The 27,079-nt window shown below is 45.3% G+C and overlaps 1 protein-coding gene across 8 annotated transcripts in view; it reads right to left on the reverse strand.

Annotated features, from left to right (window-relative positions):
• VAV2 (vav guanine nucleotide exchange factor 2) overlaps positions 1 to 27,079 on the reverse strand; it is a 480,427-nt gene that overhangs the window by 184,762 nt on the left and 268,586 nt on the right. For all 8 annotated transcript variants that reach the window (XM_082264462.1, XM_082264465.1, XM_082264464.1 and 5 more), the window contains exon 4: positions 5,902 to 5,970. In XM_082264462.1, the coding sequence (XP_082120588.1) occupies positions 5,902 to 5,970 (69 nt within the window). The remainder of the gene's footprint in view (positions 1 to 5,901; positions 5,971 to 27,079) is intronic.

The raw sequence follows: 27,079 nt of genomic DNA on the forward strand, positions 1-27,079 counted from the left end.
AGGGGCCTGCACAGAGCTGGGCGGAGTATTGGAGGTGCAGGCATCAGAGTAGAGGGGTGACAGTTAGGAGGGGTAGAAGGGGACAAGGCAAGGAGGCCGGTCCTGGGCTGGAGCACCCCAATAAATACGCCCTGTTGCGTGATGTTGGGGAAACCAGTCAGGGACCAGCATTGCTGGAGCACAGCGACGCCCCTAGCTGCCAGGGGAAGAACTCCTCCAGTGAGGCCGGGAGAAAGGGAAAGGAAAGACATGTGCTGGTGGTAGGGGACTCAATCATTAGAAGGACAGACAGTGCAATCTGTCACAAAGACCGCGAGCGTCGAACAGTCTGTTTACCGGGCGCTCGGGTTTGGCACATCGCGGATCGGGTGGAAAGATTACTGGGTGGGGCTGGGGGAGACCCAGCTGTCACGGTACACGTGGGTACCAATGACATAGGCAGAGGAAGATGGAGAGTCCTAAATGATTTCAGGGACTTGGGAGCTAAGTTGAGGAGTAGGACCTCCAAGGTAGTATTTTCAGAAATACTACCTGTGCCTTGAGCAACAACAGAGAGGCTGAGGAGCTGGTGTAGTAAGGAGGGTTTTGGGTTCCTGGAGAACTGGGCCGACTTCTCAGTCTGTCACCGGCTCTTTGGTAGGGACGGATTGCACCTAAATGGGGAGGGTGCAGCCGTACAGGGTGAGAGGATGGCCATAAAGTTAGAGGAGCTTTTAAACTAGGTGATGGGGGGGAGGGTACAGATGTAGAATTAGCCAGTGGAAAGCAAGATTCAGAGGGCACAAATGGGGACATTAGCGGTAGGGTGTTCAGAGCTCCTAAACCCAGGGTGGGTATGGGGAAAAAAATCACAAAAGCAGCCTAAAAACATTAAATGAGGATATATGTAACCGGTCAAAATTAAGAGGTTTGTATACCAATGCCAGAGGCCTGGCCAACAAGATGGGAGAGCTGGAGCTGCTGATGTTTGAGGAGGACTTAGATTTTGTGGGGATAACAGAGACTTGGTTAGACAGCTCTCATGACTGGATGGCGACCATTCCGGGGTATTACCTTTATCGCAGAGATAGAGAAGGCAAAAAAGGGGGAGGGGTATGTCTGCATATTAAGAACAGTGGACAGGTAAATATGAGGGATGATATTAATAATGGAGCTATGGACGAGGTAGAATGCCTATGGGTAGAACTTCAAAGGTAAGGCACTGTGGGAAAGGTAATATTGGGCGTATGCTATAGGCCACCCAACCAGAGGGAGGAGGGGGAGGCAGACCTCCTTTTACAGATAGGATTGGCAGCAAGGATGGGAAGTGTCATTATAATGGGGACTTTAATTATCCAGATATAGACTGGGCAGCAGGAACCACTCATTCAGCCAAGGCTTGGCAGTTCGTAAATGTTTCGCAGGACAATTTCATGGGTCAGATGGTGAATGCACCGACAAGAAACAATGTGGTACTTGACCTACTGATTATCAACAATACAGACCTGCTCACGGATATAGAAATACGGGGCAACTTAGGAAACAGTGACCATAGGTCAACTCGTTTCAGTATTAATCATAGTAATAGGAAACATAATGGTAATATAAGAACAGTGAATTTCAAAAGAGCCAATTTCCCAAAACTGCGCTCTCTGCTAGAAAATATCAAATGGGATAGAACCCTGGGAACAAAGAACACGGAGAAAAAATGGGAGTGCTTCAAGAGCATACTAAACAAAGGGATTGACCAGTGTATTCCAAAGGGAAATAAATTTAAAAGAGCAAAACTAAACCCTGGGTGGCTAAACTCCAACATAAAAATGCATATTAATGCTAAAGAAAAGGCCTTCAAAAAAATACAAGGTTGAGGGGTCATTGGCAGCATTCAAGCATTACAAAGAGTGTAATAAGAAATGTAAAGACAAAATCAAGGCGGCTAAAATAGAACACGAGAGACATATAGCGGAAGAGAGTAAAAAAAAAAACCCCAAGAAATTCTTTAAGTATATAAACAGTAAGAAAGGGAGGCCAGAACACATTGGCCCCATAAAAGACGACAAAGGAGATTTGGCCACAGAGGACAGGGAAAAGGTGGTAGTGTTAACCATTTAAGCCCCGGAAGATTTTACCCCCTTCCTGACCAGGCCCTAATTTGCGATTCAGCACTGCGTGATTTTAACGGACAATTGCGTGGTCGTGCGATGCTGTACCTGAACGAATTTGACGTCCTTTTTTACCCACAAACAGAGCTTTCTTTTGGTGGTATTTGATCACCTGTGCGATTTTTTGATCATGCGCTATAAACAAAAAAAGAGCGACAACTTTGCAAACATAACAATATTTTTCAAATTTTTAAAAATCAAAATTTAACATTTTAGGCCAATTTGTATTCTGTTACATACGTTTGGTAAAAAAAAATCGCAAAGGGCGTATTTTGATTGGTTTGCGCAAAAGTTATTGCGTTTACTAAGGGAAAGATTTTTGTCATTTTTATTGGTTTTTTTTAACGAGTAATGGCGGCGATCTGTGATTTTTTTTTGCGGTACTGCGACATTGCGGCGGACAGATCGGACCCTTGACTGACATTTTTTACACTTTTGGGGGTACCAGTGACATTACTACAGTAATCAGTGCTATACATATGCACTGTTACTGTAAAAATGACACTGGCGGGGAAGGGGTTAACTTTATTGGAGAAGGAGGGGTTAAATGTGTCCCTAGGGGCTTGCTTCTAACTGTTATGGGATGTGGCTGTTTGTGTAACTACAGAGATATATGATCCTACATAGCAGGACCTTATGATCTCTGCACTTACACAAGGGAGGATGACAGGCGGCTTTGTTTACATTAGCCGCCTGCCTTTCTCCCTCTGTACCGGACGATCGCGAGTGACCGGCGCTCGCCCCCTATTGCCTCGCAGGCGAGTGACGTACCCATACGCCACTTTGCCTGCACGGGGCTGACCGCCGCAGTATATGGACTTGCGGCGGTCGGCAAGAGGTTAAATAATTTCTTCTCTTCAGTCTTCACAAAAGAATTGGGGGGCTACACTAACCCAGCTTGTAAGGCCAAACTAAATAACAGACCTCAGGAAGTACCGCCATGGCTAACAGAAGATAAACTTAGAACTAAACTAGAGAAACTTAACATAAATAAATCACCGGGACCGGATGGCTTGCACCCGAGGGTTCTTAAAGAGCTCAGCCAGGTGATTGCCAGACCATTATTCTTGATCTTTAGGGATAGTTTACAGACGGGTATGGTGCCAGCTGATTGGAAAAAAGCCAACATGATACCAATATTTAAAAAAGGGCAGAGATATATCCCAGGTAACTATAGGCCGGTCAGTAGTCTGCAAGATTTTGGAGGCGATATTAAGGGACCACATACAAGACTTTAGTAATGAAAATGGTATTAGTAGTAATCAGCATGGATTCATGAAAAATCGTTCTTGCCAAACCAATCTATTAAGTGAAGTGAGCTGCCACCTAGATAAAGGTAAGTCAGTGGATGTGGTGTATCTGGACCTTGCCTTTGACACTGTTCCCCACAAACGCTTACTGTTCAAACTAAGGAAGGTAGGTATGGACCATAAGGTGAGTACCTGGATAGAGAACTGGCTCCAGGGGAGAGTGCAAAGGGTGGTGATTAATGGGGAGTACTCTAATTGGGCGGGTGTGGAAAGTGGGGTCCCCCAGGGTTCTGTCCTGGGGCCAATCCTGTTTAATTTATTCATAAATGATCTAGAGGAGGGGATATCTAGTACAATTTCAGTATTTACGGATGATACTTAACTAAGCATGCCAATATCTTCTATACAGGATGTGGAAACCTTACAAGCGGACCTGAACAAAATAATGGGGTGGGCAACTACATGGCAGATGAGGTTTAATGTTGAAAAATGTAAAGTAATGCACTTGGATGCCAGAAACCAGAAAGCAAGCTACTCACGGGGGGGGGGGGGGGGGAACCTCTGGGTGAGTCTAGGATGGAAAAGGACCTGGGGGTACTGGTAGACAACAGGCTTGGCAGTGACCTGCAATGCCAAGCCGCGGCAAGCAAAGCCAACAGAATATACTGGGATGTATAAAAAAGGGGATTCACTCTAGAAATAAAGAGATTATTCTCCCTCTCTACAAGACTCTGGTCCGGTCACATCTGGAGTATACCGTCCAGTTCTGGGCACCAGTCCTCAGGAAGGATGTGCTGGAACTGGAGAGAGTCCAGAGAAGGGCAACAAAAATAATTAGGGGAATGGAGGACATCAGCTATGAGGAAAGACTACAAGCACTGAACTTATTCTCTCTGGAGAAGAGATGATTGAGGGGGGATATGATATCAATGTACAAATACTGTACTGGCGACCCTAGCATAAGGAACAAACTATTCAGAGAAAGGGAATACAATAAGATACTCCCTAAAACTAGAGGAAAGGTGGTTTAACCTTAAAATACTTAGGGGGTTCTTCACTGTAAGAGCAGTAAGGATGTGTAATTCTCTTCCGCAAACAGTTGTATCAGCAGGGAGCATCGATAGTTTAAAAAAACGATTAGATGGGCACCTTAAAGACCACAACATACAGGGGTATACAATGTACGGTTAACAGCAAACACACACACACATCATAGGTTGAACTGGATGGACTGATGTCTTTTTTCAACCTCACCAACTATGTGACAGCTGTAGTGGCGGTTTTTGACCTTGCCAGCAGTTAAAGTTATGGTAATGGGTTATGCCCTTGTTTGTAAATTGGGGGGTGCGCTGTCTGTCCTGCACTGATGGTAATGACAGACCCTCCCCCCTTTCCCCTTTGTGTATTTAAGTTGTTAATGACTAAGAGTGCTCCCAGTACAACTGTGACTGGCACTGGTCTAAAAGTGTACTTGTTTGGTATTGGAAACTAAATAAAAGCTGTTGCCTTGCCCTTTCCAACTTAATTGTTGCAAGTGTGGTTTTTATGGGGAGGGGGCAAGCGGGGTTGGTTATTATGGTAACATGGTTACTGGACCTATGCACCTCAGCAGTCAAGTAAAATAACACGTGCAGTTCACATCAGCTCCCAACACAGCATCCTTACCATCACTAAAATCTCTCAAGACAAATATTCCTACCAACCTTATTCAGAAATGCTCTCTATGCTTCTCGAGCAAATATTAATCTTCTCTTAACCACTTGCTGCCCACTAAAGAGCCTGGATTTCAAGTGCTTAAAATAAGCTCACGGCTTCAGCAAAGAGCTTGGTATCAGTTTTATCAGTCAGTGATCGTTTTTCAGATCTTTTACTATATTGTAATAATGTTACCCACAGAAGTTTGTGGGCCCTCCCATTCTTCTGAGAAGCCCATGACCATGGTAAATGCTTTCTGGATAGAGAGCAGGAGTAGCTTGAGGGACATCCATTTCATGACGTCCTGTGCAACTAAGGAACTTGAAAGCAATGATCATTCTGGGTTTAGAACGGTCATTTTGATCTGTACTTGGCTGGCTGCAGGTGAAACAACAGAAGTCTAATAGACCCCTAATATCTCCATAAAGAGTCCCTGTCACCTGATATTGTCATTATATAGGAGCTTGTTAGCCCCGTTGTGTGCTTGTTTTTGTAGTACACACTGAAGGTAGTTAGGCTGAAAAAAGTGTTCAGTCTTCTCCAACTACTTCACATCCAGGGCAACTTTTTATTTTTCACACCTATTAAAATTTTGATTTTTTTTTGTTGCGCAAAAATTTGCATAAAGCCACAGTTCCTTTTTTTTTTTTTGAAGCGGCCCTGTAAAATAAAATAATTGCAGTTGCAATTTTTTTTTGTTGATTATAAAATCTGTATATTTGGGTCAGCCATTCGAGGATTACTGAGTCACACTGCTTATTTTTATTCATACTTTCACAGATAGTTCAATATAAAGTGTTATAGACAAAACTCACTCCGCCAATTCCTCCAGACTGCGATATATGTCGTCATCATTTTCTGCCGTGTCCTCCGTGGGGAAGGGCCTGCAAGAGACACAACGCATCATATATACATGGAACAGAAAGGGAAGGGCTGCACTTTATGTTTAACAAACAATAACATGTAAATGAAGACTGATATAGAAGAGATTGATGAAATAGGATGAGACAGACAGAAAGATATCAAAAATAGATCTGACACTACAAAAATATATAGATAAGATGGATCAACTTCATAAATAAAAAACAAAGATATTAGGGATAAATATCAAACATAGATATTCAAAGATATCTAGCATGATTGAACAATATCCAAGCCACATGTTGTCTGGTCACTTTTTATTTACGTTGTCAGTAGATTGGGAAACAAAGTTCTTGAATGCGGGCTTCGTTTAAATCGCTAAATAGTTGGCAAAGCAAACTTTAGAGGCTGGCCCTGATGCCACGGGGTCCACATACAGTTCCCAGGGTATAATCCGAGGGTACCCAATCCAGAAAATGCTAGTCGGCCATAATACAATAAGTACTCAGATGTTGATATAAAAGTGTCAGTCAAAGAAGGAAAGGAAAACTAGTGAAAATCAGAAAAAATAAATTCTACAATAGGAGAAAGGGTCAATTAACTAAGGACACTAGAAAAAACTAGAATCTATTGTATGTTCTCCATAATGCCCCTGTCTGGATACCGATTCACATTTTCAAACAGTTCAACACTGTCTACCGTGCACTTATATGGAAAAAGCAGTCTTCCCGAATTCGCTTGGAGACATTGCAGGAAACCAAGGATAGTGGGGGTCTAGCGGTTCCCAACCCATTATACTACTTTTTAGCCTCCCAATTACAGCATCTCACGGGCTGGTCACGGGACGTTGACGGTGACCCGGTCCGCCGGATACTTGTAACTTGCCTGGTGGGGGATTCGCTTGTGGAGTCCTTGGAGAGTGGGGAGCTGGGTACGTTTCCCCAGCATCCGACCCTGATTCTGATAGACAAGGTTTGGCGCAGGGCTCGGAGTCACTTTGCCTATAGAGGTTTCTCCGAGTTTTCCCGCATTCTACATAACGCCAACTACCCTGAGCTGGATAACCTTCGGGATACCCTGCAATGGGCCAGATACGGCATCCGATTTATCTCACAATTGTACAGGGGGAATACACTTAAGGATTTCCAGGCTATTCGAGCTGAATTTGGGCTACCTAACACCTTATTTTACCAATATCTGCAACTGCGGCACGCCATTACGGCGCAGGCCAGGGACTCCTCGTGGGGCCCTTGTAGCCCGGTTCTGCTCCTTAGCCTGGTAAATTCTACAGAGAAGAAGGGCCAAATTTCCTCCTTATACTCTTCCTTTATGGAACAGATTTCGCGAGCTATGACGTATAAATGTAGATCGGTTTGGGAGGACGACTTAGGGACGCTAACATCGGAGGAGTGGACAGGAATACTTGACAATGTGCTCAAGGTATCCTTGTCGGCCTCACAACGCCTCACGCAACTATTCATACTGCATCGTACTTATCGGACCCCGCAGCGTCTGCATAGCTGGGGCAGGAGGGATTCTCCGTTCTGTCCCCGCTGCAAGATACATGAGGGCACATTGCTTCACATGCTGTGGCGATGCCCAAAACTACACCGCTACTGGACTGAAGTACTTTGCTCCATTAATACCATCTGGGGGCTGAAGCTCCCTCAGGACCCTAAGCTTTGCATACTGGGCTGGCTAGACGAGGAATTGTATACCCCGGGGATGTTTGAGGCAATTCTTAGGACGCTATTTCTTGCTCGCAAATTGATAGCGAGGAAGTGGATTTCCCCGTCTGCTCCTACTCATGCGGAATGGACGGAGGAGGTCAAATCTCTACTGGCCAGGGAGCACCTGACTTATCTGCATAGGGGGAGTCCCATGAAGTTTGAGCGCATTTGGGGGCCTTGGTTGGATGTGCCAGGCCTGGCGCCTCCACACCTGGTCACGAATAGATTCCTGGGGGGGGTTGTTTCTTCGGCCCCTTGAGTTTGTAGTAGATCTTATGTTTTTTTTCATTTTAGGCTGGGTCTGGATGGATATCTTACAGGTGGGGGAGGAATGGCCTACATACTACTCTCTACCTGGTGGGGCGGGGAGGTTGTCAGCTGGGGGGGGGATACCTCTGCTGCCCCCCCCTGTTGATCAGAGTTTGCACCATCGATCACTATTTTTCTTATTTTCTTTCCTCTGTGTTTCTCTTCTTTCTTCTCTTTTCTCTTTTTTTTTTCCTTTTTGTCCAGTTGCATATTCCATATGTGATGGGGCCAGTTTTAACGATGCTCTGCTGGTCATGGACCCGATTGGGGGCACTGATGCGTGCACTGGTATGTTCTCCTTGAACCTAGGGGGATCCCCGATTCAGGGGTGTATTCTACTTTATGCATTTGTGTTTTCTCTGAGGTTGGGACAATTTGTCTGTAAATTGAACCAGTGTCAATTATTACTGTTTACTGTTATGTGTTATTAATACCCAGCAGGGGAGCACTGTACTGGATGTGACTCCTTTTTTCTTCTTTTTGTTTTTTCTGTTGTGTGCAATGTAAAAGTTTTTCTAATAAAAATTATCTGATTTAAAAAAAAAAAAAAAAAAAAGAAAAAACTAGAATCTCACAGAGTGGGTGGGGTTTAATGGGTACACAGGGAGGTAATCCCAGAAAAGTTCTTGCCATTGTCCAATCACCTAAAGGTAACATCATACGACCCATGGTCTAAGAATCAATTTCTGTGTCCTGTAATGTACGTTTTCATAAGTTTTTCTTAAACATTGCCAAGGTTTCTGCTTCATCCCATAAGAATATTAAAAAGACTCTGGCTCCTCTATGGAAATAACTCTCATGAAACAGGAAGAGAGGAAGTCCCTGGCAGGTTCTGGGAACATTAGTATGAATTTTTACTGTTACATCTAAATGAGCAGCATAATTACAACATTATTTGACAGAAAAGGGGCAAAGAAAATGTAAAATAATGAAGCTGTACAAGGGAGACTCTGGAGATGTCCTGGGAAGATGCTCTGATGGTTAAAGAGTCTGCAAAGCTTTGAGAAGCCTAAAAGCTTCTCTTTATGGCAGCAACATCGACCTTGACCTGGATTCCCCTGTACCACATTCATCATCCTCAGATACCTGCTTATCAGATCATTGCACAGGGAATTGTTCGCAGATTTCTTCCTTCCAGTAGAATACACATAATGCAGAGAATCCTTTTCAGACCACTTCACTAAACTCATCCACCGAGAGCAGGCAAAAGCATTTTTAAATATGACTGACAGCACCTGACACGAAGCTGAGAACATGAAACTGGATGATACAAAGGAAACCCTCTACACTGTGGAATCTGCCAACAAGTTGCTAGAATATTCAGCCATGAAGGGAGAGAGGAATCAACAAATTATGAGCTAGCTTGGTTAAATAAAGTCCAACTCCAGTTTCTGCAAATGTGGTGCTGTAAGGCAGGTCAGGGAAACCCTGCAAACTGAATGAAACAGCCATTGTTTCACCATAACGCTACAGGCTTTAAAAGTATCTCCACTTCTCAAGTAGGAAATGTAATCCTATAGGTTGTTGCCGCCGGGATTTATCAGTAGTTAAAAAAAATCAGCTGCAGAAAATTTCTGTATTTGAAAAAAACTCTTGTCCTTCAATTTCACACAATGGATTTTGTTAATTTCATAATGGAGTTGTGTGGTGGTTTTCTTTGTTATATCAGATAATAAAATCAGCAAATTTGACTCTGTAGACAACTTTTTACCAGTATATCAAAACTCCCCTCTGGCTTTTGCACTGAAAATTCTGCTCATAATTTACCCCACCCTAAACATGTTGTATCCATAATAAACACTGGAGGGATGCTGGAAATTAAAACTAAAATTCTGTCTGCCTTTTTGGGTGGTGAAACCAAAAGAAATTATTTTGACAAACCTTATTAAAGGCCACTCAGTTTCCAGAGTTCCATCATGGATTTAAGCATGCCGCCACCACAACCACTGCACATGAACCATTTCATTGTATTATGGAAAGCATATTCTTATTTCTCCTATTAGTTCTCTTTATCTAGGACAGTGTTTCTCAACTTTTTTGCAGTCAGGGCACCCTTTAAAACTATGCACAGCCTAGAGGCACCCCAGTCTAAAATATACAAAACAAAATAATAGTTTTACACAAAACAGCAACATCCACCCACATAGGACACCCAGCATTAGAGGTGATCTATTCTTCCAAAGCAAATACACAATTGCAAACTGGTACTAACTAGTATTCTAGCATTTCTCTTCTCCCTCATTTTTTCTTTCAGCTAATGTGACCCCAGTGCTGAAAGAGGGCAAACAAGATATCATGCAGGTGTTCAATGTCCTTCTTATCAACCAATGAAGTCATTGTTAGGATTTCGGCAGCTAGAATGCTGCAATGGTGCACAAATGCCTTTGTGTAACTATAACACAGGTTTGATCTACCGCTGGCTTGCATACAATTTTGGGGCATTTGCTAAGGCACCCTTGAAGAAACCTAAAGGAACCCTGGTTGAAAAAGGCTGATCTATGACAAATGATGAGGAGGTGTGGACACACAGTTCAAAGTCCTAATCTTTAAGCGACAAGAACATTGATACCTTGTATGGCCATGTTGTATCAAGATTGTGTTTGGAGGAACTCTAAGAGTTTTAAGAGGTAAACGCTGAAATATATTTTTGTCTTACCGTAAAATCTATTTCTCTGATGTTCATTGATGGACACAGCCCCTGTTCTTCTTAACCACTGGGTTATAGTGCCCCCTACAGGAGTAGGACACTAGGCAGAAAAAAAACAACTACCCCTATGGGCAGTCCCAGGGGTATACCACCCTCTCAGCTATAGGCACTCAGTTTTGTTACAAGCAGTGTTAAAAGAAATCCGACTCCACAGAGGGGTAGGTGCTGTGTCAGTAATTGATCATTAGAGAAAATGATTTTACGGTAAGACAAAAATCCCATTTTCTCCATCGTTCATTGGGACGTCCCAAATCAGTGTTAAAAATGAGGGGTGGGAACAGCAGAAAAACTAAATAAATTCCGCAAGGCTAAACCATATCCAACCTGGTAACATGGAGCTCAACCAAGCAGTGTCATCTTAAGAGCATTATAGGCCCCCGGGCAATGCAGTGCACTGGGGCCATGCCTACACAATCACCCACAAGAATAAAAATGCAAACTATCGATAAGATTATATTTATTGGTACCTCCAACAAAATCAGTGTGTAATCAGTAACACAATGTTTGGACGATATAACACGAGCTTGAAAAATAAGAAATTGAAAAACAAGAAATTACAGACTGAAATGGCACAGTATGAAAGCACAATGATTTCAAATTTGCGATACTTCTTTGTAGATAATTCTTTTAAAATTGGCTTGAAGTCAATGGTCTTCAGGATGTCATTTTCTTTACACATGAGTGAAAGCCAGTTCAAACGCTGCTGCTTCATTGTGCTGCGAAGCTCATTTTTATGACACTGCCCCCCCCATATGGACCCATTTACATTACACCACTCCACACCCCACACCTCTGGTATGTAAGACTATATAAAATCTTTTTTGTTCAATGTAGTTTTCATGGCTGGTGTACCGTGTAAACTAATACTGATTTTGTAAGGGAGTATACATTACAGGAGAATTCAGGAGGAGAAGAGGGGGGAATTCAGACACTGGAGACTTGTAGCAATCTAATTATATTTTATACATTTTTTAGATATCCATTCAGTGGGATTCTTTTGTACCCTTCCTGTGGTTCCCCCATATATGCCCTGGGTTTTCTTTGAGGTGCAATCTCTACAGGGGTAGATCCCCAATTGATATCTGTCTTTCCCTATGGCATCTGCCTTTTAGGGTGCAAGATCTATATGATCTAGATCAAATTGATTATCTTCCGGGGTGAGGATGCCCCCAGAAGAACATACCTGTTTTTTATTCAAACTGTTTGTAACATGGCTTAAATAAAGGTTTTCTGATACAGTTTGCTTTTGGTAGTAATGCTTCTCCTGATGAAGCGCGCTAAGGGCGAAACATGTTGAGGTTACTACTTCAAGCCAACATCCATGGACTCAACCTCCAGATTGTAAAACTGGTTTTGATGGTCTCTTGTATGTTTCTTTCTTTTATAAATGTTTTTTTAACACTTGCCAACCAGCCGCCATACTTACACTGCGGCAGATCAGCTCTGTTCTGTGAACGAGGTACCTGTATGTCTTTTCACAGGACAGCTAATGGGGGCACGCGCACTGCCAGAGCCACGCGCTAATTGGCCACAGGGGGAACCAATCAGCGGGTCCGGAAGACACAATGTCCACTGGGCACCCGCAATCGCTCCCTGTGGAGACAGAACCGCGGACTGCCGATGTAAACAGACCGATGTTCTGTCAGTGATGAACACAGGGATCCTGTGTTCTTCCTATTTAGGAACTCTGTTCATCCAGCAAGTCAATCGCCTACACAGTTAGAAAGCACCCCCTAGGGACACATTTAACCCTTTGATCGACCCTGGTGTTAAACCCTTCCCTGCCAGTGTCATTAATACAGTAACAGTGCACATTTGTAGCACTGATTACTGTAGTAATGTCACTGGTCCCACCAAAAGTGTCAAAAATGTCAGTTAGGTGTCCGATCTGTCCATCGCAATGTTGCAGTCCTGCTAAAAATCACTGATTGCCGCCATTACTAATAAAAAATAAATTGGGTTTCCCACTACTTTACATATACCTAATGGACAATTATCTCCTTCCAACAGAAAGGTTACAGAAAAATTATCACAATTTGACCTGAGGTCAGATCAGCGCATTGCTCATAGTCTGCAGCAAGTTAATAGTACTGTGGTAAGAATGACAAAATGATTGCTGAAATAGACTGCCTCCACGCCTTTATACGTTTCCCACTTCTAGTTTGAGATCAGGCAATGATTTGCTGGTCGAAGGTGGGACTACATGATGGGCTGAAGGAGGCGGCAGAGAGTGAACTTGGTATAGCTTGCAGGTAGCACTGCCATTTGGCAAGTAAACATGGGACTTGTTGCCCATATTATTAACATACAGGTAGAAAAAAGATAATACAGGTAAAATTGGTTTTGTTTAACATTTTGGACAGAATTTAAATGATTAAAACACTTTTTAGGTTTTTTTTCTGCCATCTGAAAAAAGGAAAGTTTACAGATCAGCCTGAAAATATGTAAGCATACAGGTTAGTCAGCATAGGTGTTAGGAGGGGGGGGGGGAGCTTTTTTTTAAGATTAAGCACTTTAAGACCGAAAGGACCTTAATGACCAGGCCCATTTTGCGTTTTGGCACTGCGTTACTTTAATGGACAATTGCGCGGTCGTGCAACGCTTTACCCAAATAATTGACGCCCTTTTTTTTCCCCACAAATAGAGCTTTCTATTGGTGGTATTTGATCACCTGTGCGATTTTAATTTTTTGCGCTATAAACAAAAAAATGCGACAATTTAAAAAAAAAAAAACAATATTTTTCACATTCTGCTATATGACAGTCTCAAAAAAAAAAAAAAAATTTAAAAAATGGATTTTTGTAAAATCTTACCGTAAAATCCTTTTCTCTTAGCTCATTGACAGACGTAGTCCTCGGTGATACAGCACCTTCGGGTTATGTCGCCTCCACAGGAGTAGGACTAGACAGGAAATAAAATGCTCTGGCCACACCCTAGGGGCAGTCCCCGAGGGTATATCCTCTCTCTCTCTGCCACAGCAAATCAGTTATGTCACAAAAGTATAGAGAATTTAACCCAACCCAACTCAAAAACAGAGGGGCGGGTACTATGTCTGTCAATGAGCTAAGAGAAAAGGATTTTACGGTAAGATTTTACAAAAATCCATTTTTCTCCATCGCTCATTGACAGACGTAGTTCTCGGTGATACAGCACCTTCGGGACGTCCCAGAGCAGTATCACAAATGAGGGATGGGAAAATGGAAATCAAATCCAAATCTAGAAGGCCCAAACGGTGCCAACTAGAAGTTTACAATGCTCATCCTTAATGATGAGACTCAACAAAAAAATTTTCAAACAGAAAAAAATCCTTGAGGTAGACCACCGGTCTCCTCAAATTGCGGCCTGCAAAACCTTGCGGCCAAATGAGGCATCCGCCGATGCCATCACATCAATTTTATAAAATTTTGTAAAGGTATGTACCGACGACCAGGTGGCCGCCTTACATACCTGGACCACTGACGCCTGATGGCGAAAGGCCCAGGAAGTACTGAGCGCTCGAGTGGAGTGCGCCCTAACAGGGAACGGAGGACTCCGACCCTTAATAGAATAAGCCTGTACCACCGTCTGTCTAATCCATTTGGCAATAGTCGCGGCAGATGCAGGCAACCCCTTTCTGGGGCCATCCGTGATCACAAAAAGTGAATCCGTCTTACGGAACGATTCCGTAGCCTTCAGGTATACCCTGATTGCCCGAACCACATCCAAGGAATGCAACGCATGTTCCCGATGATGATTGGGCTGAGGACACAAGGAAGGTAGTACAATATCTTCATTCAGATGAAAATCTGAAACCACCTTTGGAAGAAAGGATGGCTTAGGATGAAGTACTACCTTATCCCTATGAATCACCAAGTATGGGGACTGGCATGATAAAGCAGCCAGTTCTGACACCCTGCGTGCAGAAGTGATAGCCACCAAGAAGGCCACCTTCTGGGATAAAGTAAGCAAGGGAATCTCCCTGATGTTTTCAAAAGGAGGTTTCTGTAGAACCGACAAAACCAAATTAAGATACCAGGGCGGTAAGGGCGCGCGGACTGGTGGAGCCAGGTGCAGCACCCCCTGGATGAAATTCCGCACCAAGGACTTGGTAGCTAAAGGTTTCTGAAAGAAGATTGCTAATGCTGAAACTTGACCCTTGATGGTGCTCAAGGCTAGTTTCTGCTCAACCCCTTTTTGCAAAAAAGCCAATATTCGAGTCACCGAATAGGTACGTGGAGGAAATCTTAAAGATTCGCACCACGCGATATAAGTCTTCCATGTGTGATAATAGACTCTGCTGGAAGTCGCTTTCCTTGCTTTAATAAGGGTAGGAATGACTGAAGCGGACAACCCTCTGTCCTTCAGTACTTGGGTCTCAATGGCCAGGCCATTAAAACCAGCGACTGTACAGCACAATGGTAGATTGGTCCTCGAGACCGCAGATACTCCCTGAGACGCAGTTCCCACGGAACATCCGCGACTAGCAAGTCCAAGTCGGCCAGGCCGGCTTGACGAGGCCAGCCTAGAATTTCTAGGACCACTGGCACTGACGGGATTTGAACCAGGCGTCCCTAGAGCTATCTGGCCCCGACCATCCGAGAAAGTCTGGTCGTTTTCTGTTCCCACACATTTATCCGACACCTGATTCCTATCAGGAACGGTGCTCTCTCCTGGTTGAATCTCAGGGACCGAAGTCACCCGGCTAGAGGCTTCTTGGTCTGTCTGGTCAACCAGATCCGATTCCTGTGGGGAATTGAGACTAATCTTAGGAAAAGGTAAAGAAAAAGATCTGTTCAGGGAACGGTGACTACCGCTCCCTGTAGTACTTAAATGTTGGAAGGGAAGAATCGCACCGGTAGTAGTAGTCGATGCTCGATCTAATGTCCTGAATACCGGTGAAAACGTCCCCCCACCCTCAACCCGGGTGGGGGTGCACCTTCATGCTGTGTAATCCTTTGCTTCGGGTTTGGCTGAGTCGGTCCTCTGTTTGTCCGACCAGCCATTCTTGAACCCTCCTGGAGGAGTCTTGCCTTTCCCGCTTGTTCCAGCCGGGCGTGCGAACCCTTTATGGGCGGTAAAGAAAGGTCCTCGCTTGTTGCGAGGTCCCTTAGCTTTAGCAGCCTGTGGCAAGAAAGTGCTCTTGCCCCCAGTGGCATCCTTAATGATTTCATCTAGGGTGGCCCCAAATAGGCGATTCCCCTGAAAAGGGAGATTCGTCAAGGTCTTTTTGGAACCTAGGTCAGCTGACCAGCATTTTAACCACAGCACACGTCTGAGGATTACCGCTGACATAGATGCATGCCCTAATAGGGGACAAACTGTAGCCCTTGTATAATCTGTTCCATCAAATCAGATGTTCCCTGGGGAATATCTTTTCCCCTAAGGTCTTGGCGTACCAATCTCGCCCATTCCGTTAGTGTCTGGGAAACTAGACCAATAAAAATTTCTGGTCTAAATGCTGACCCTATCAGGGAGAAGATAGTGCGGGACTCCGCTTCCATCTTTCGATCCACCGGATCCTTAAAGGACGAAGTGTCCTCCACTGGGATAACCGTGGCTTTATTCAGCCTGGAAATAGGTGGATCCACCACTGGTGGTACCGTCCATTTCTTAATGAGGGATTCCTCAAACGGATAGCGTCTAGCAATACCCTTGGAAATAGTAAAGGTACGCTTAGAATGCTCCCATTCTCCTTTAATTTTATTACCAAAACACTTGGGTACAGGAAAAACCTTCACCGTTTTGATGGGCTTGTTAGTACCAAAGGGAATCTCTGTTTCAGTTGCCTCTGCCGGTAAAACCTCAAGTCTTAAGGTTTCCCGCACCGCCACAACTAGTGCATCCACCAATGCTTCTTCCTGAATTATGGCGGAAGAATGAACGTCCTCCTCACTGTCTGAGGGAGCTTTACCTGAGATAACAGCCCTTGCAGAGGGACCTGCAGCTGCAGTGACCATCTCTGAATCTGAGTCAGAGGTGTCAGATGATATAGGGGTAGGCGGGGGTCGCTTTCTTGACCCCCGTCCCTGACAGGCCGCCTCCACCCGAGCCACCATAGACTCCAAAACTGCTGTAAATGCATCCATACTCTGTGCACCGGCGGGTCCCGTGGCCCCCTCGAGGGAAACAGGTGGGGGTACTTGTGTGGCAGGGTCCATGATTATTCCAGTAACTACCCGGAAAATTCAATCCAAACTTAAATAAAAAACTTTTTTTTTTTTTTTCCAGACCCCCAGCGCCACAAAAGCCCCTCAGTGTTACCTGCTAGGGATCCCTATCGATCGAGAGAGAGAGAGATAGACCCCCAGGCTCACCACTTGATGCTCAGAGTTCACTGCAACAGGTTACAGCGCTGTGTCCACAAACAGGAAGTCTTTTGGCTGGCTGCCCGGGAAGAAAGGAGGCGGCTCCGCCCCTCTGCACGCCTTCCGGCGCCTCCCCTAGCTCCACGAGGTGTTTGAGTCACCTCAAACATGGCCGCCCCCATGCTGCAGACACGAGGCTACGCCAAAATGGCGGCATCGTGCGATCTACGGCGGTCTGTTACAGCATAGCGGCGTCCTGCAGAGTAACTAGGCATTGCAAAATCTTTCTCTCATGGAGATCCGCTTGACCGGCGGTACCGAACCCTGGCGGAACCGCGTGGCCGTCGGGAGACCTGCTTCAGCTGGAGGAATGACCTGGCAAGCCGCATACCTGTCCTGTGGCTTCTGACAGGTAGGATACTTCTAGTAACACAGTAAGATTCCAGTGCTGCCACATATTACAATCATTTAAACATACTTTGTAATTAGATTGTCAGCTCCCAAACCAAGCCTGCTGGCTTTTTGTACACACAAATCACACTCAATATAGGGGGATCTGTGCTATGTTATAGGATAGAGGGGAACCCATCCTTACCATTACAGAGAGGGGCCCGCGTTCACCACAAGACCCGTCAGGGGGAAAAGGGGAACATACTACTCACCATACCGGAACCAGGCGGGCGCCAACTCCTGACAGTACCCCTCTCCACCGAAGTTGGAGGGCTGTCGACCAATACGGACGCCGTGACTCATGGTCCTTGGCGTTTCAGCGAGACGTTTAACTCGCAGGGTCAGTCCCCTCCAGTGGGACTATGTTGCGGCCGACCCAGCGCGGAGCTATGGCCTGCATGCGCTCATAGGCTGAACTGGGGTGACCACTGGATCTCAACATCCCGCCCGTTGCCCAGTTCAGCTTTCTTGCTTGAAGATCTCACAGGAACACTGGAGAAAAAAAGCTGTCTAAAAAAATCTTTTCTAAGAACAAATTCCTGCCAGGACCGAAGATCCCAACAAGGTATCTAGGTCCTTACTCCTGACTAGACAGAAAAAAACTGATTTGCTGTGGCAGAGAGAGAGAGGATATACCCTCGGGGACTGCCCCTAGGGTGTGGCCAGAGCATTTTATTTCCTGTCTAGTCCTACTCCTGTGGAGGCGACATAACCCGAAGGTGCTGTATCACCGAGGACTACGTCTGTCAATGAGCGATAGAGAAATAACATTTTTTAAAGAGGAAGTAAACCCCCCTCTGCAAGTTGTACCTATAGGTAAGCTTATGATAAGGCTTACCTATAGGTACTGTAAATATCTCCTAAACATGTACCGTTTAGGAGATATTTACCTTACATGCAGCCAGTGACGTCACTGGCGCATACGCTCTGAAGGAACGGCCGCTGGTGCCGTTCCTTCAGAGCCCCGTGCCGTGACCGTCGCCCCCGGAAGATGGGCGACTGAACATGTCGCCCGTCAGAGGTAAGTCAAAGGTAAGTATTTCATAATGAGCTAGTATGCGATGCTTACTAGCTCATTATGTGTTTCTCTTTCAGGGTGAAAAAATAAATAAAAATTTGGGTTTACAACCTCTAACATTTTAGGGAAATTTTTTTCTGCTACATATTTTTGGTAAAAAAAAAAAAAATCACAATAAGTGTATTTTGATTGGTTTGCGCAAAAGTTATCGCGTCTACTAACTACGGGAAAGATGTCATTTTAATGTTTTTTTTTTTTTTACTAGTAATGGCGGCGGTCTGCGATTTTTTGCTGGACTGCAACATTGTGGCGGACAGATTGGACCCCTAACTGAAATTTTTGACACTTTTGGGGGTACCAGTGACATCACTACAGTAATCGGTACTAAAAATATGCACTGTTACTGTAATGACACTGGCAGGGAAGGGGTTAACAGCATAGGTGATCAAGGGCTTAAATGTGACCCTAGGGGAGTGATTCTAACTGTATGGGGGTTGGGCTTCTGAAATGATCACAAAGACATGTGATCCTATATAGCAGGATCACATGAGCTCTGTAATCATCCCAGGGAGAAGGACGGTCAGCTGTGTTTACAACAGCCGACCGTCCTTCTCTCTAAGCGGGGAGCGATCGCGGGTGTCAGGCAGCAATCTGAGCTGCCTGACACATGCATCGGCTTCCCCGCTGACGATCAGGGGGCGGGAGCGCGTCGTTGGCGGCGCGCGCTCCCCCCTAGCTCCTCCCAGGCGAGCGACGTAGATCTACGTCGTTTTGCCTGTACGAGCCAGCCTGCCGCAGTAAATATACAGGAGGCGGTCGTCAACTGGTTAATTATCCTGAAATTCTACTTTACAGTAAAACACCTTATGCCTGCACCCATAGACTAAATGAGCATTTAAAGCGGAGTTCCACCCATTTTTGTGTTCATTAAAAAGCAGCAGCTACAAAAAGTGTAGCTGCTGACTTTTAATAAACACACACTCACCTGTCCCATGGTCCAGCGATGCGGCCGGCGGGAGCCTCGTTTCTCTCCTTCTCTTCTCCCCACCACGCCGACTTCCTTAGGGTGGGCACCCGGCTCTGACAGCTTGCGGCTTCACAGCCAAATGCGCACTGTGCATGCAAAAATAGCGCTGCGCATCCTGACTGGACGGGCAACCTTCTGGGATCAGTGACATCTCCCAGAAGATTGCAGAAGGGAGGGGCAGAGGAGAACTTCCACTCGAGCCGCCAAGGCAGACTGAGCAGAAGAGCAGGTACCCCCCCCCCAAAAAAAAAAAAATGACATGCCAAATGTGGCATGTCAGGGGGTCAGGAGGCTTTAAAGCGGAAGTTCCATTTGTGGGTGGAACTTCGCTTTAAGCATTAGGAGCGGGCTCCTCTGCACTGCAAGGATAGATTTTGTCTTATTTCAGGAGGTCAGTTTTTACAGAATTTGAATCATAAGGCTGAAAATGCAGAAATCTTATTTGTGACTTCTCAGTGCAGAAGTGACAATGAAATGAAGACACAGTGCAGTTGACATGGGGAAATGGGGGTATGCAATTTTTTCTTTCCTGAATAAAGAACGTGTCACACTGTCCAATTCGTTATCTGGTTGGTGTCACCCTTTCTGCCCTCCTTTGCCAGACCAAACCACGGACATGCTCTGTATTTTTAGATATCGTGCTCCCCAGTGGCTGGGCATCCTGCTGGCTTTCTCACGGATATCTCCATATTTTATAGCTACAGCCCTGGCATGTGTACTGTAGCGGAAGGAGCAGTTATGGGATGACTTTGCTGTGTGTCAGTGGCCAGGTGCGTGCTAGCCGGAGGAAGAACAAGTCTTGCTGTCAGTTTGTTATGGGTGTTCAGGAAAAAAGGAAACCACTTTTTGACTTTAATAATCGCAGAATCAGAACCTATTTTGAGGAAATAATTATAATGTAATCGACTGTACACTGCAGGGAAAGCACACATGTTCCTATAAAACTCAGATTATTAGCTGGGATGACCTATACTGTTTTGTTCCCCTGACTACACCATCAGAAGGGAAGCAATAGGACAACCTATGGTTAAAGGTTATGGCTTCTTAATGAAGGACTAAGGCGGAATACAAAGGTCTCTTGTAGATTGCAATATTTGGTGATAAACAGAACAAAACTATCATCATCAAGAAATCTGTCAGTCTGTCCTGACTGACAGGAGGGGCAGAGACACAATGAACTGTGGGTAAATCTCACCATTGTCAGAGGGGTGGAGACACAGACCTTAAAAGAGAAGTATGGGGTGTGGGCTATTTTTCAAAATATACTTACCTAGGTGAATGCAGCATTGGTTTGACGCCCCAGTACCTCTGCACTGAGAACCCAGCGATGGAACACCGCCGATTGCTCGGTTCTCACAGCTCCCCGAGCAGAGAGCTGCTTTCAATCAGCAGCTCCCTGCTCTGCTCCCTCTTTGCTCATTGGAGCACTGAGCTGTGGAGGGGCGGGGAGCGGCCCGGCTCAGTCTCTCAGCAGCTTGCTGAGAGGCTGAGCTGACTGTCAGTCCAGGCACCTGGCGGATTCCGACTCCATTGTCGTGATGACGCGGTGCCTGGACTGATTTCTGTGACGGGTAACAGGAGTGCAAAACAAATTGCACTCCTGTGATCCATAGACGTATAGCCAAATGAGCTTTGGCTTTACTTCCCCTTTAAGCCTGAAACACACCATAGATTATTATTATTTATATATATATATATATATATATATATATATATATATATTTATTTTTTTTTGGTTGAATGAAAAAAACAAAAAAAAAACCTGTCAGCTCCATTAGGAGCCGCTGTACTTACTATGCAAAGTTAAGTACAGCGGCCCCCCGCTTAGCTATTGTGTTCTGACAGGAGGACAGCCTCCCCACCAGAACACTCAGATCAGCGCGCTCTGCCATTGGCTAAGAGCTCTGATAGGGAGTCGTTGGCTGCTGGTTTTTCATACGCCAATTCTCAGACTTTTTTTTTTTTTTTTTTTTAACTGGCAAATGTCTCCCGACATTCGGCCCATGTGTACCCAGGTTAAGCAGGCAAATATGATAATGTGGAGGAGACAAACTACTGTGGGAAAAATTCACTATTGTGAGAAGGGCAGATAAAGTACAAACAATATTGGTGCCCACTCAATATATGTATGTCTTTAACCGCTTGCCGACTGCTCACAGTATATTTACTGCGGCAGTCAGCCCCTCACAGGCAGAGTGACGTAGGTCTACGTCGCTCGCCTGTGAGGCTCTGGGGAGCGAGCGCGCGCCCGCGGAGGTGCGCTCCCGCTCCCGCGCGGTCACGGACCCCCCCGCGCGTGTGACCAGCGGACCCGATGTCCGCCGGTCACTCGGCGATCGGCGGGGGAGAGGGAGAATGTCAGGCAGCTTGTGTAAACAAGCCACCTGTCATTCTCCTCGCTGTAAAGACACTGATCACATGGATCTACTATGTAGATCCGTTGATCAGTGTCCTTACAGCTCAAGCCACAGCCAATCACAGTAGAAAGCACGCCCCTAGGGACACACACAGCCCCTCCCTCCCAAATAAAGTTAACCCCTTCACTACCAGTGTATTTTTACAGTAACAGTGCATATATATAGCACTGATTACTGTAGAAATGTCACTGGTAACCCCAAAAGTGTCAAAAATGTCAGTCAAGGGTCCGATCTGTCCGCCCCAATGTCGCAGTACCGCAAAAAAAAAAAAAAAATCGCAGATCGCCGCCATTACACGTTAAAAAAAAAAAACACCAAAAATGACAGAAATCTTTCCCTTTGTTAGTAAACGCGATAACTTTTGCGCAAACCAATCAAAATACGCTTTTTGCGATTTTTTTTACCAAACATAGGTAGCATAAAACAAATTGGCCGAAAATTTTAAAAAATTTTGATTTTTACATTTTTTTTGGGGGGAATTTCATATAAAAAAAATGTGAAAAATATTGTTATTTTTGCAAAATGTAAGCTCTTTTTTTGTTTATAGCGCAAAAAGTAAAAATCGCACGGGTGATCAAATACCACCAAAAGAAAGCTCTGTCTGTATCGTTTAGATACAGCGTCGCACGACCACGCAATTGTCTGTTAAAGTCACGCAGTGCCGAATCGCAAAAAACCCCCTGGTCGTTTAGCAGGAAAATCCTCCGGGGCTTAAGTGGTTAATGGACAATTTTGGAGCCAACAAGTCCAAACCTGGAGCCAAAGACAATAATTTAGAAGCCAGTAGTTATACCCTGATCAGCCATAGCTTTAGGACCACCTACCTAATATTGAATAGGTTCTCCTTTTGCTGCCAAAACAGCCCTGACACATGGAGACATGGACTCCACTAGACCTCTGAAGGTATGCTTTGGTATCTGGCACTAAGCCACCAGTAGAAGATCCTTTAAGTCCTGTAAGTTGACATGGGGTTTCCATGGATCAAACTTGTTTTTTCAACACATCCCATAGATTTTTAATTGGATTGAGATCTGGAGAATCGGGAGGCCAAGTCAACACCTCAAACTGGTTGTGTTCCTCAAACCACTCTTGAATATTTTTTGCAGTGTGGCAGGGCACATTATCCTGCTGAAAGAGGCCACTGCAACCAGGAAATAAAGTTTCCATGAAGGGGTGTACTTGGTCAGCAACAATGTTTAGGTAGGTGGCACAGGTCTAGTAACAGCCTCATGAATGGCTGGACCTGAGGATTACCAGCAAAACATTACCCAAAGCATCATACTGTCAGCTTGCTTTTTTCCATACTGCATCCTGGTGCCATCTCTTCCCCAGGTAAGCGATGCACACACATCCAGCTAATCATATGATGTAAAAGAAAACACGATTCATCAGACTAGGCCACATTCTTTCATTGCTCCTTGGTCCAGTTCTGATTAAAATGTGCCCATTGTAGGTGCTTTTGGCTATGGACACAGGTCAGCATGGGCTCCCTGACCAGTCTGCAGCTACACAGTCCCAAACACAACAAACGAATGATGCCTAATTTTTCAGCTTTCAGCACATCAGCTTCAGGGACAACAAGTTTAATGCCTGCCTAATATATCCCACTGACTTTCAGATGCCACTGTAACAATGTTCTTCGGTGGTCATAAAGTTATGGCTAACTAGTGTATGTTTTTACTAAAAACAATTCTGAAAAGTGTAATTTGTTTTATACAATAAGAATTGACAAAGATGAAACATGACATGTACAGTATTGTTGCTAGCTATAGTATTGTGTATTTACACCACACACATGCACATGATACAGGACACCCATCGGAAAGATCCAGTCTGGAGAAAGATTAGTCAGTGGTAGAAGTAACCAATTGTAAAGACTGTTGAATAACACGTTAACTAAAATGCAGAACTCTGAATTTTAATTAAATGGGAATGGAACGTAGATGGTAGTTTGCTGCAAGTGTAATTAGGTCAGTAGAGGTGTCCATGGAAATCGCAGGTGTCACCACAAGTGTGACATGTGGCAGCAGCAAAGGAACAGAAACTCAGACAGCAAGTGCGAGACAACATAGTTAGTGCTGAGGGACATGGACAGTGTGTAAAAACAGCAAACGTGGGGCGAGATAGGGGTGTGAAAGAGAGAGAGATACAATGACCTGATTACCGCAGGTCATGTGATGCCGCATCCTTTGATGTGCCGAACAGAAGAAGCTGTAATAATGGGAATGAATCGGCCTCAGGCCTAAATCGTTCATGGCAAAGCAACAGTGACCCCTTGATATAAGCTGGGGATTATTACCTATGGGATATCGAGAGAGGGATCGGATCGCAGCTATCGAGAATCCACCGTTTTATCCACCAGCAGCATTGTGTGAAATGACAGTGCATCTACATTCAGTCACTTAGCTGCACCACCTTTTCTTTTAGGTCAAAACTTAATATAATAAAACACATAGTGGCTTTGTATAGATTTTTGTTCTCCATTAAGATCAAAGTTCAAAAAATGTCTTCTTAGGTAGCTATGAAAGCCCATCGTGTGCAGAGCTCAATAGCTTAAGCTCCAAATTACATGCACAACTTCCTTCTTCCCGACTTCTCTGCTGAGAAAGGTCTCTTCAATTACAGTAAGTCTGAAGAGAAAGGAGATTCTGATGCTCAAGGAATCCTTTGCCATCTGGATGCTCCCTGTATTAAATATCACTTTGCAAGAAAAAAAAAATTTATATAATAGAGTTTTTGTAAGAACTTACCGTAAAACTCTTTTCTCTGTGTCCTCCGACAATCGCAGACCCTCATACAGCCTTCACGAGTGGGTGATGGCGCCCTCTGCAGGAGCAAGCTAGTCAGTTTTAAATGTGAATAAAAACTTTCTACACTTAAGCACACCTCCAGGGGGCCGTCCCTCAGCCATTATCCTTATCCAGTTACCACTGACCTTCAGTTTTGTAGTAAGCAGTACCGGAAGGCAATAACCCCAAGATCCAAAAAAACAGAAAGGCGGGGGCTGCGACTGTCGGAGGACTCAGAGAAAAGAGTTTTACGGTACAAAAACTCTATATTTTCTCTTACGTCCTCCGACAGTCGCAGCCCCTCATACAGCCTTCATGAGTGGGACCTCCCAAAGCTGTGCAGGTGTGAGGGGTGGGAAAACGCAACCTACCGAAAAGGAAAGGTATCAATCAGGCCAGAAAAAAACAACTGACCCAACAGGGCAATAAAGCTCAAACAGGAGCTAACCCAGAACAAGAAAAAACACCCCAGGAAGAGATAGAAAAAACACGTCTCTTCAAACAACAGCCGCACTCAAAACCTTGCGGCCAAAGGTTAGCATCCCAGGATGCCATCACATCAATTTTGTAGAATTCTGTGAAAGTGTGCACAGACGACCAGGTCGCCGCTTTGCACACCTGAGCCACAGAAGTCTGATGGCGATATGCCCAAGAGGCACAGACAGCTCTAGTAGAATGTGCCTTTACAGGGAAAGGAGGAACCTGACTCTTGATTGAATAGGCCTGAACAATCCTCTATCTGATCCATTTGGAAATGGTTGCCGCGGACGCAGCCGAACCCTTCCGAGGTCCCTCAGGAAGGACAACCAGGGAATCAGACTTTCTAAAAAGACTGTGGCAGACAGGTAAACCCTGACCGCCAGGACAACATCCAAGGAATGCAAGGCAAACAAAAGCGAAGGCAACAAAATATCTTCATTGAGGTGGCAAGTCGACACGACCTTGGGGAGAAAAGACTGATTGGGTCACAGGACCACTTTATCCCTATGAACTAACAGATAAGGCAAACGGCAAGACAGAGCCGCCAACTCAGACACCCTGTGAGCAGATGTGATAGCTACCAGAAAGGCAACTTTCTGGGACAACACAGGCAGAGGTATGTCTCTGATGTTCTCAAAGGGAGGCTGTTGTAAAACGGTTAACAGCAAATTCAGGTCCCAGGGAGGCAAAGGAGCCTTCCTAGGAGGAGCCAGATGTCGCACCCCTTGAAAAAGGTGCGAATCAAGGAATTAGTCGTCAAGGGACGCTGGAACAGAATAGTTAAGGCCGACAACTGACCTTTTATTGTGGTCAGCGCCAAACGCTGATCCACACCTTCCTGCAGGAAGGCCAAAATCCTCGCCACCGAAAAGGAGCGGGGATGAAGCCCTTGCAACTCGCATCAGGCAATATAAGCCTTCCAGGTTCAATGATAAATTTTTCTAGAGGTAGATTTCCGAGCCTTCAGTAAGGTAGGAATGACAGCATTCGGGAGACCCTTGTCTCTCAGGACTTGGCTTTCAACAGCCACACCATCAAAGCCAGAGACTGTAAAGCAGGATGGAAGATCGGCCCTTGAGACAGAAGATCGTCTCTCAGCGGAAGCCCCCAGGGAGGCTCGACGACCATCTGCACGATGTCTGCATACCGAGACCGACACGGCCAGTCTGGGGCTACCAGAATGACCAGCAGCCGTTCCGATGCCAAATAGCGGAGTAGACCTGGATAACAGTTGAATCAGAGGGAAGGCATAAATCAGCTGATACCGGTGCCAAAGCACCACTAAGGCGTTCATGGCATCCGCCAGAGGATCGCGGATTCTGGCCACGAACCTTCCCACCTTCTTGTTGAGACACGATGCAAACAAGTCCACGTCTGGAGACCCCCACCAGGCACACAGGAGGCCAAACACCTCCGGATTCAGGGACCATTCTCCCTGGTCCAGGGTCTGGCGACTCAGATAGTCCGCCTGCCAGATCTCCACACCTGGAATGTGAACGGCCGAAATCTCTGGAACGTGTGTCTAGGCCCAAGGTAGGATCTCGGACACTTCCTTGGCCACCCGGGCACTCTTGGTGCCCCCTTGGTGATTGATGTAAGCCACCACAGTGGCGTTGTCCGTCTGTACCCAAATCGGGCAACCCTGAAGCTGAGTTGACCAACGGAACAGGCAGAGATTGATTGCTCGGAGCTCCAAGACGTTTATCGGTAAGGAGGCCTCCTCCGCCGACCACATCCCCTGGGCACAAAGCGTGATAATACTCCTCAGCCACCGCAAAGCGGAGATATCTCTGATGACCCTCGTAGATAGGGATATGCAGATGCGCATCCTTCAAGTCGATGGAGGCCAGGAAGTCCCCCAGACTCAAAGACGCCACCACTGACCTGATGGATTCCATCCGGAACTTCTGTACCCTCACAA

This window comes from Pelophylax lessonae (assembly GCF_965119305.1).
Source record: "Pelophylax lessonae genome assembly, chromosome: 7".
In the NCBI taxonomy this organism is placed as follows: domain Eukaryota; kingdom Metazoa; phylum Chordata; class Amphibia; order Anura; family Ranidae; genus Pelophylax; species Pelophylax lessonae.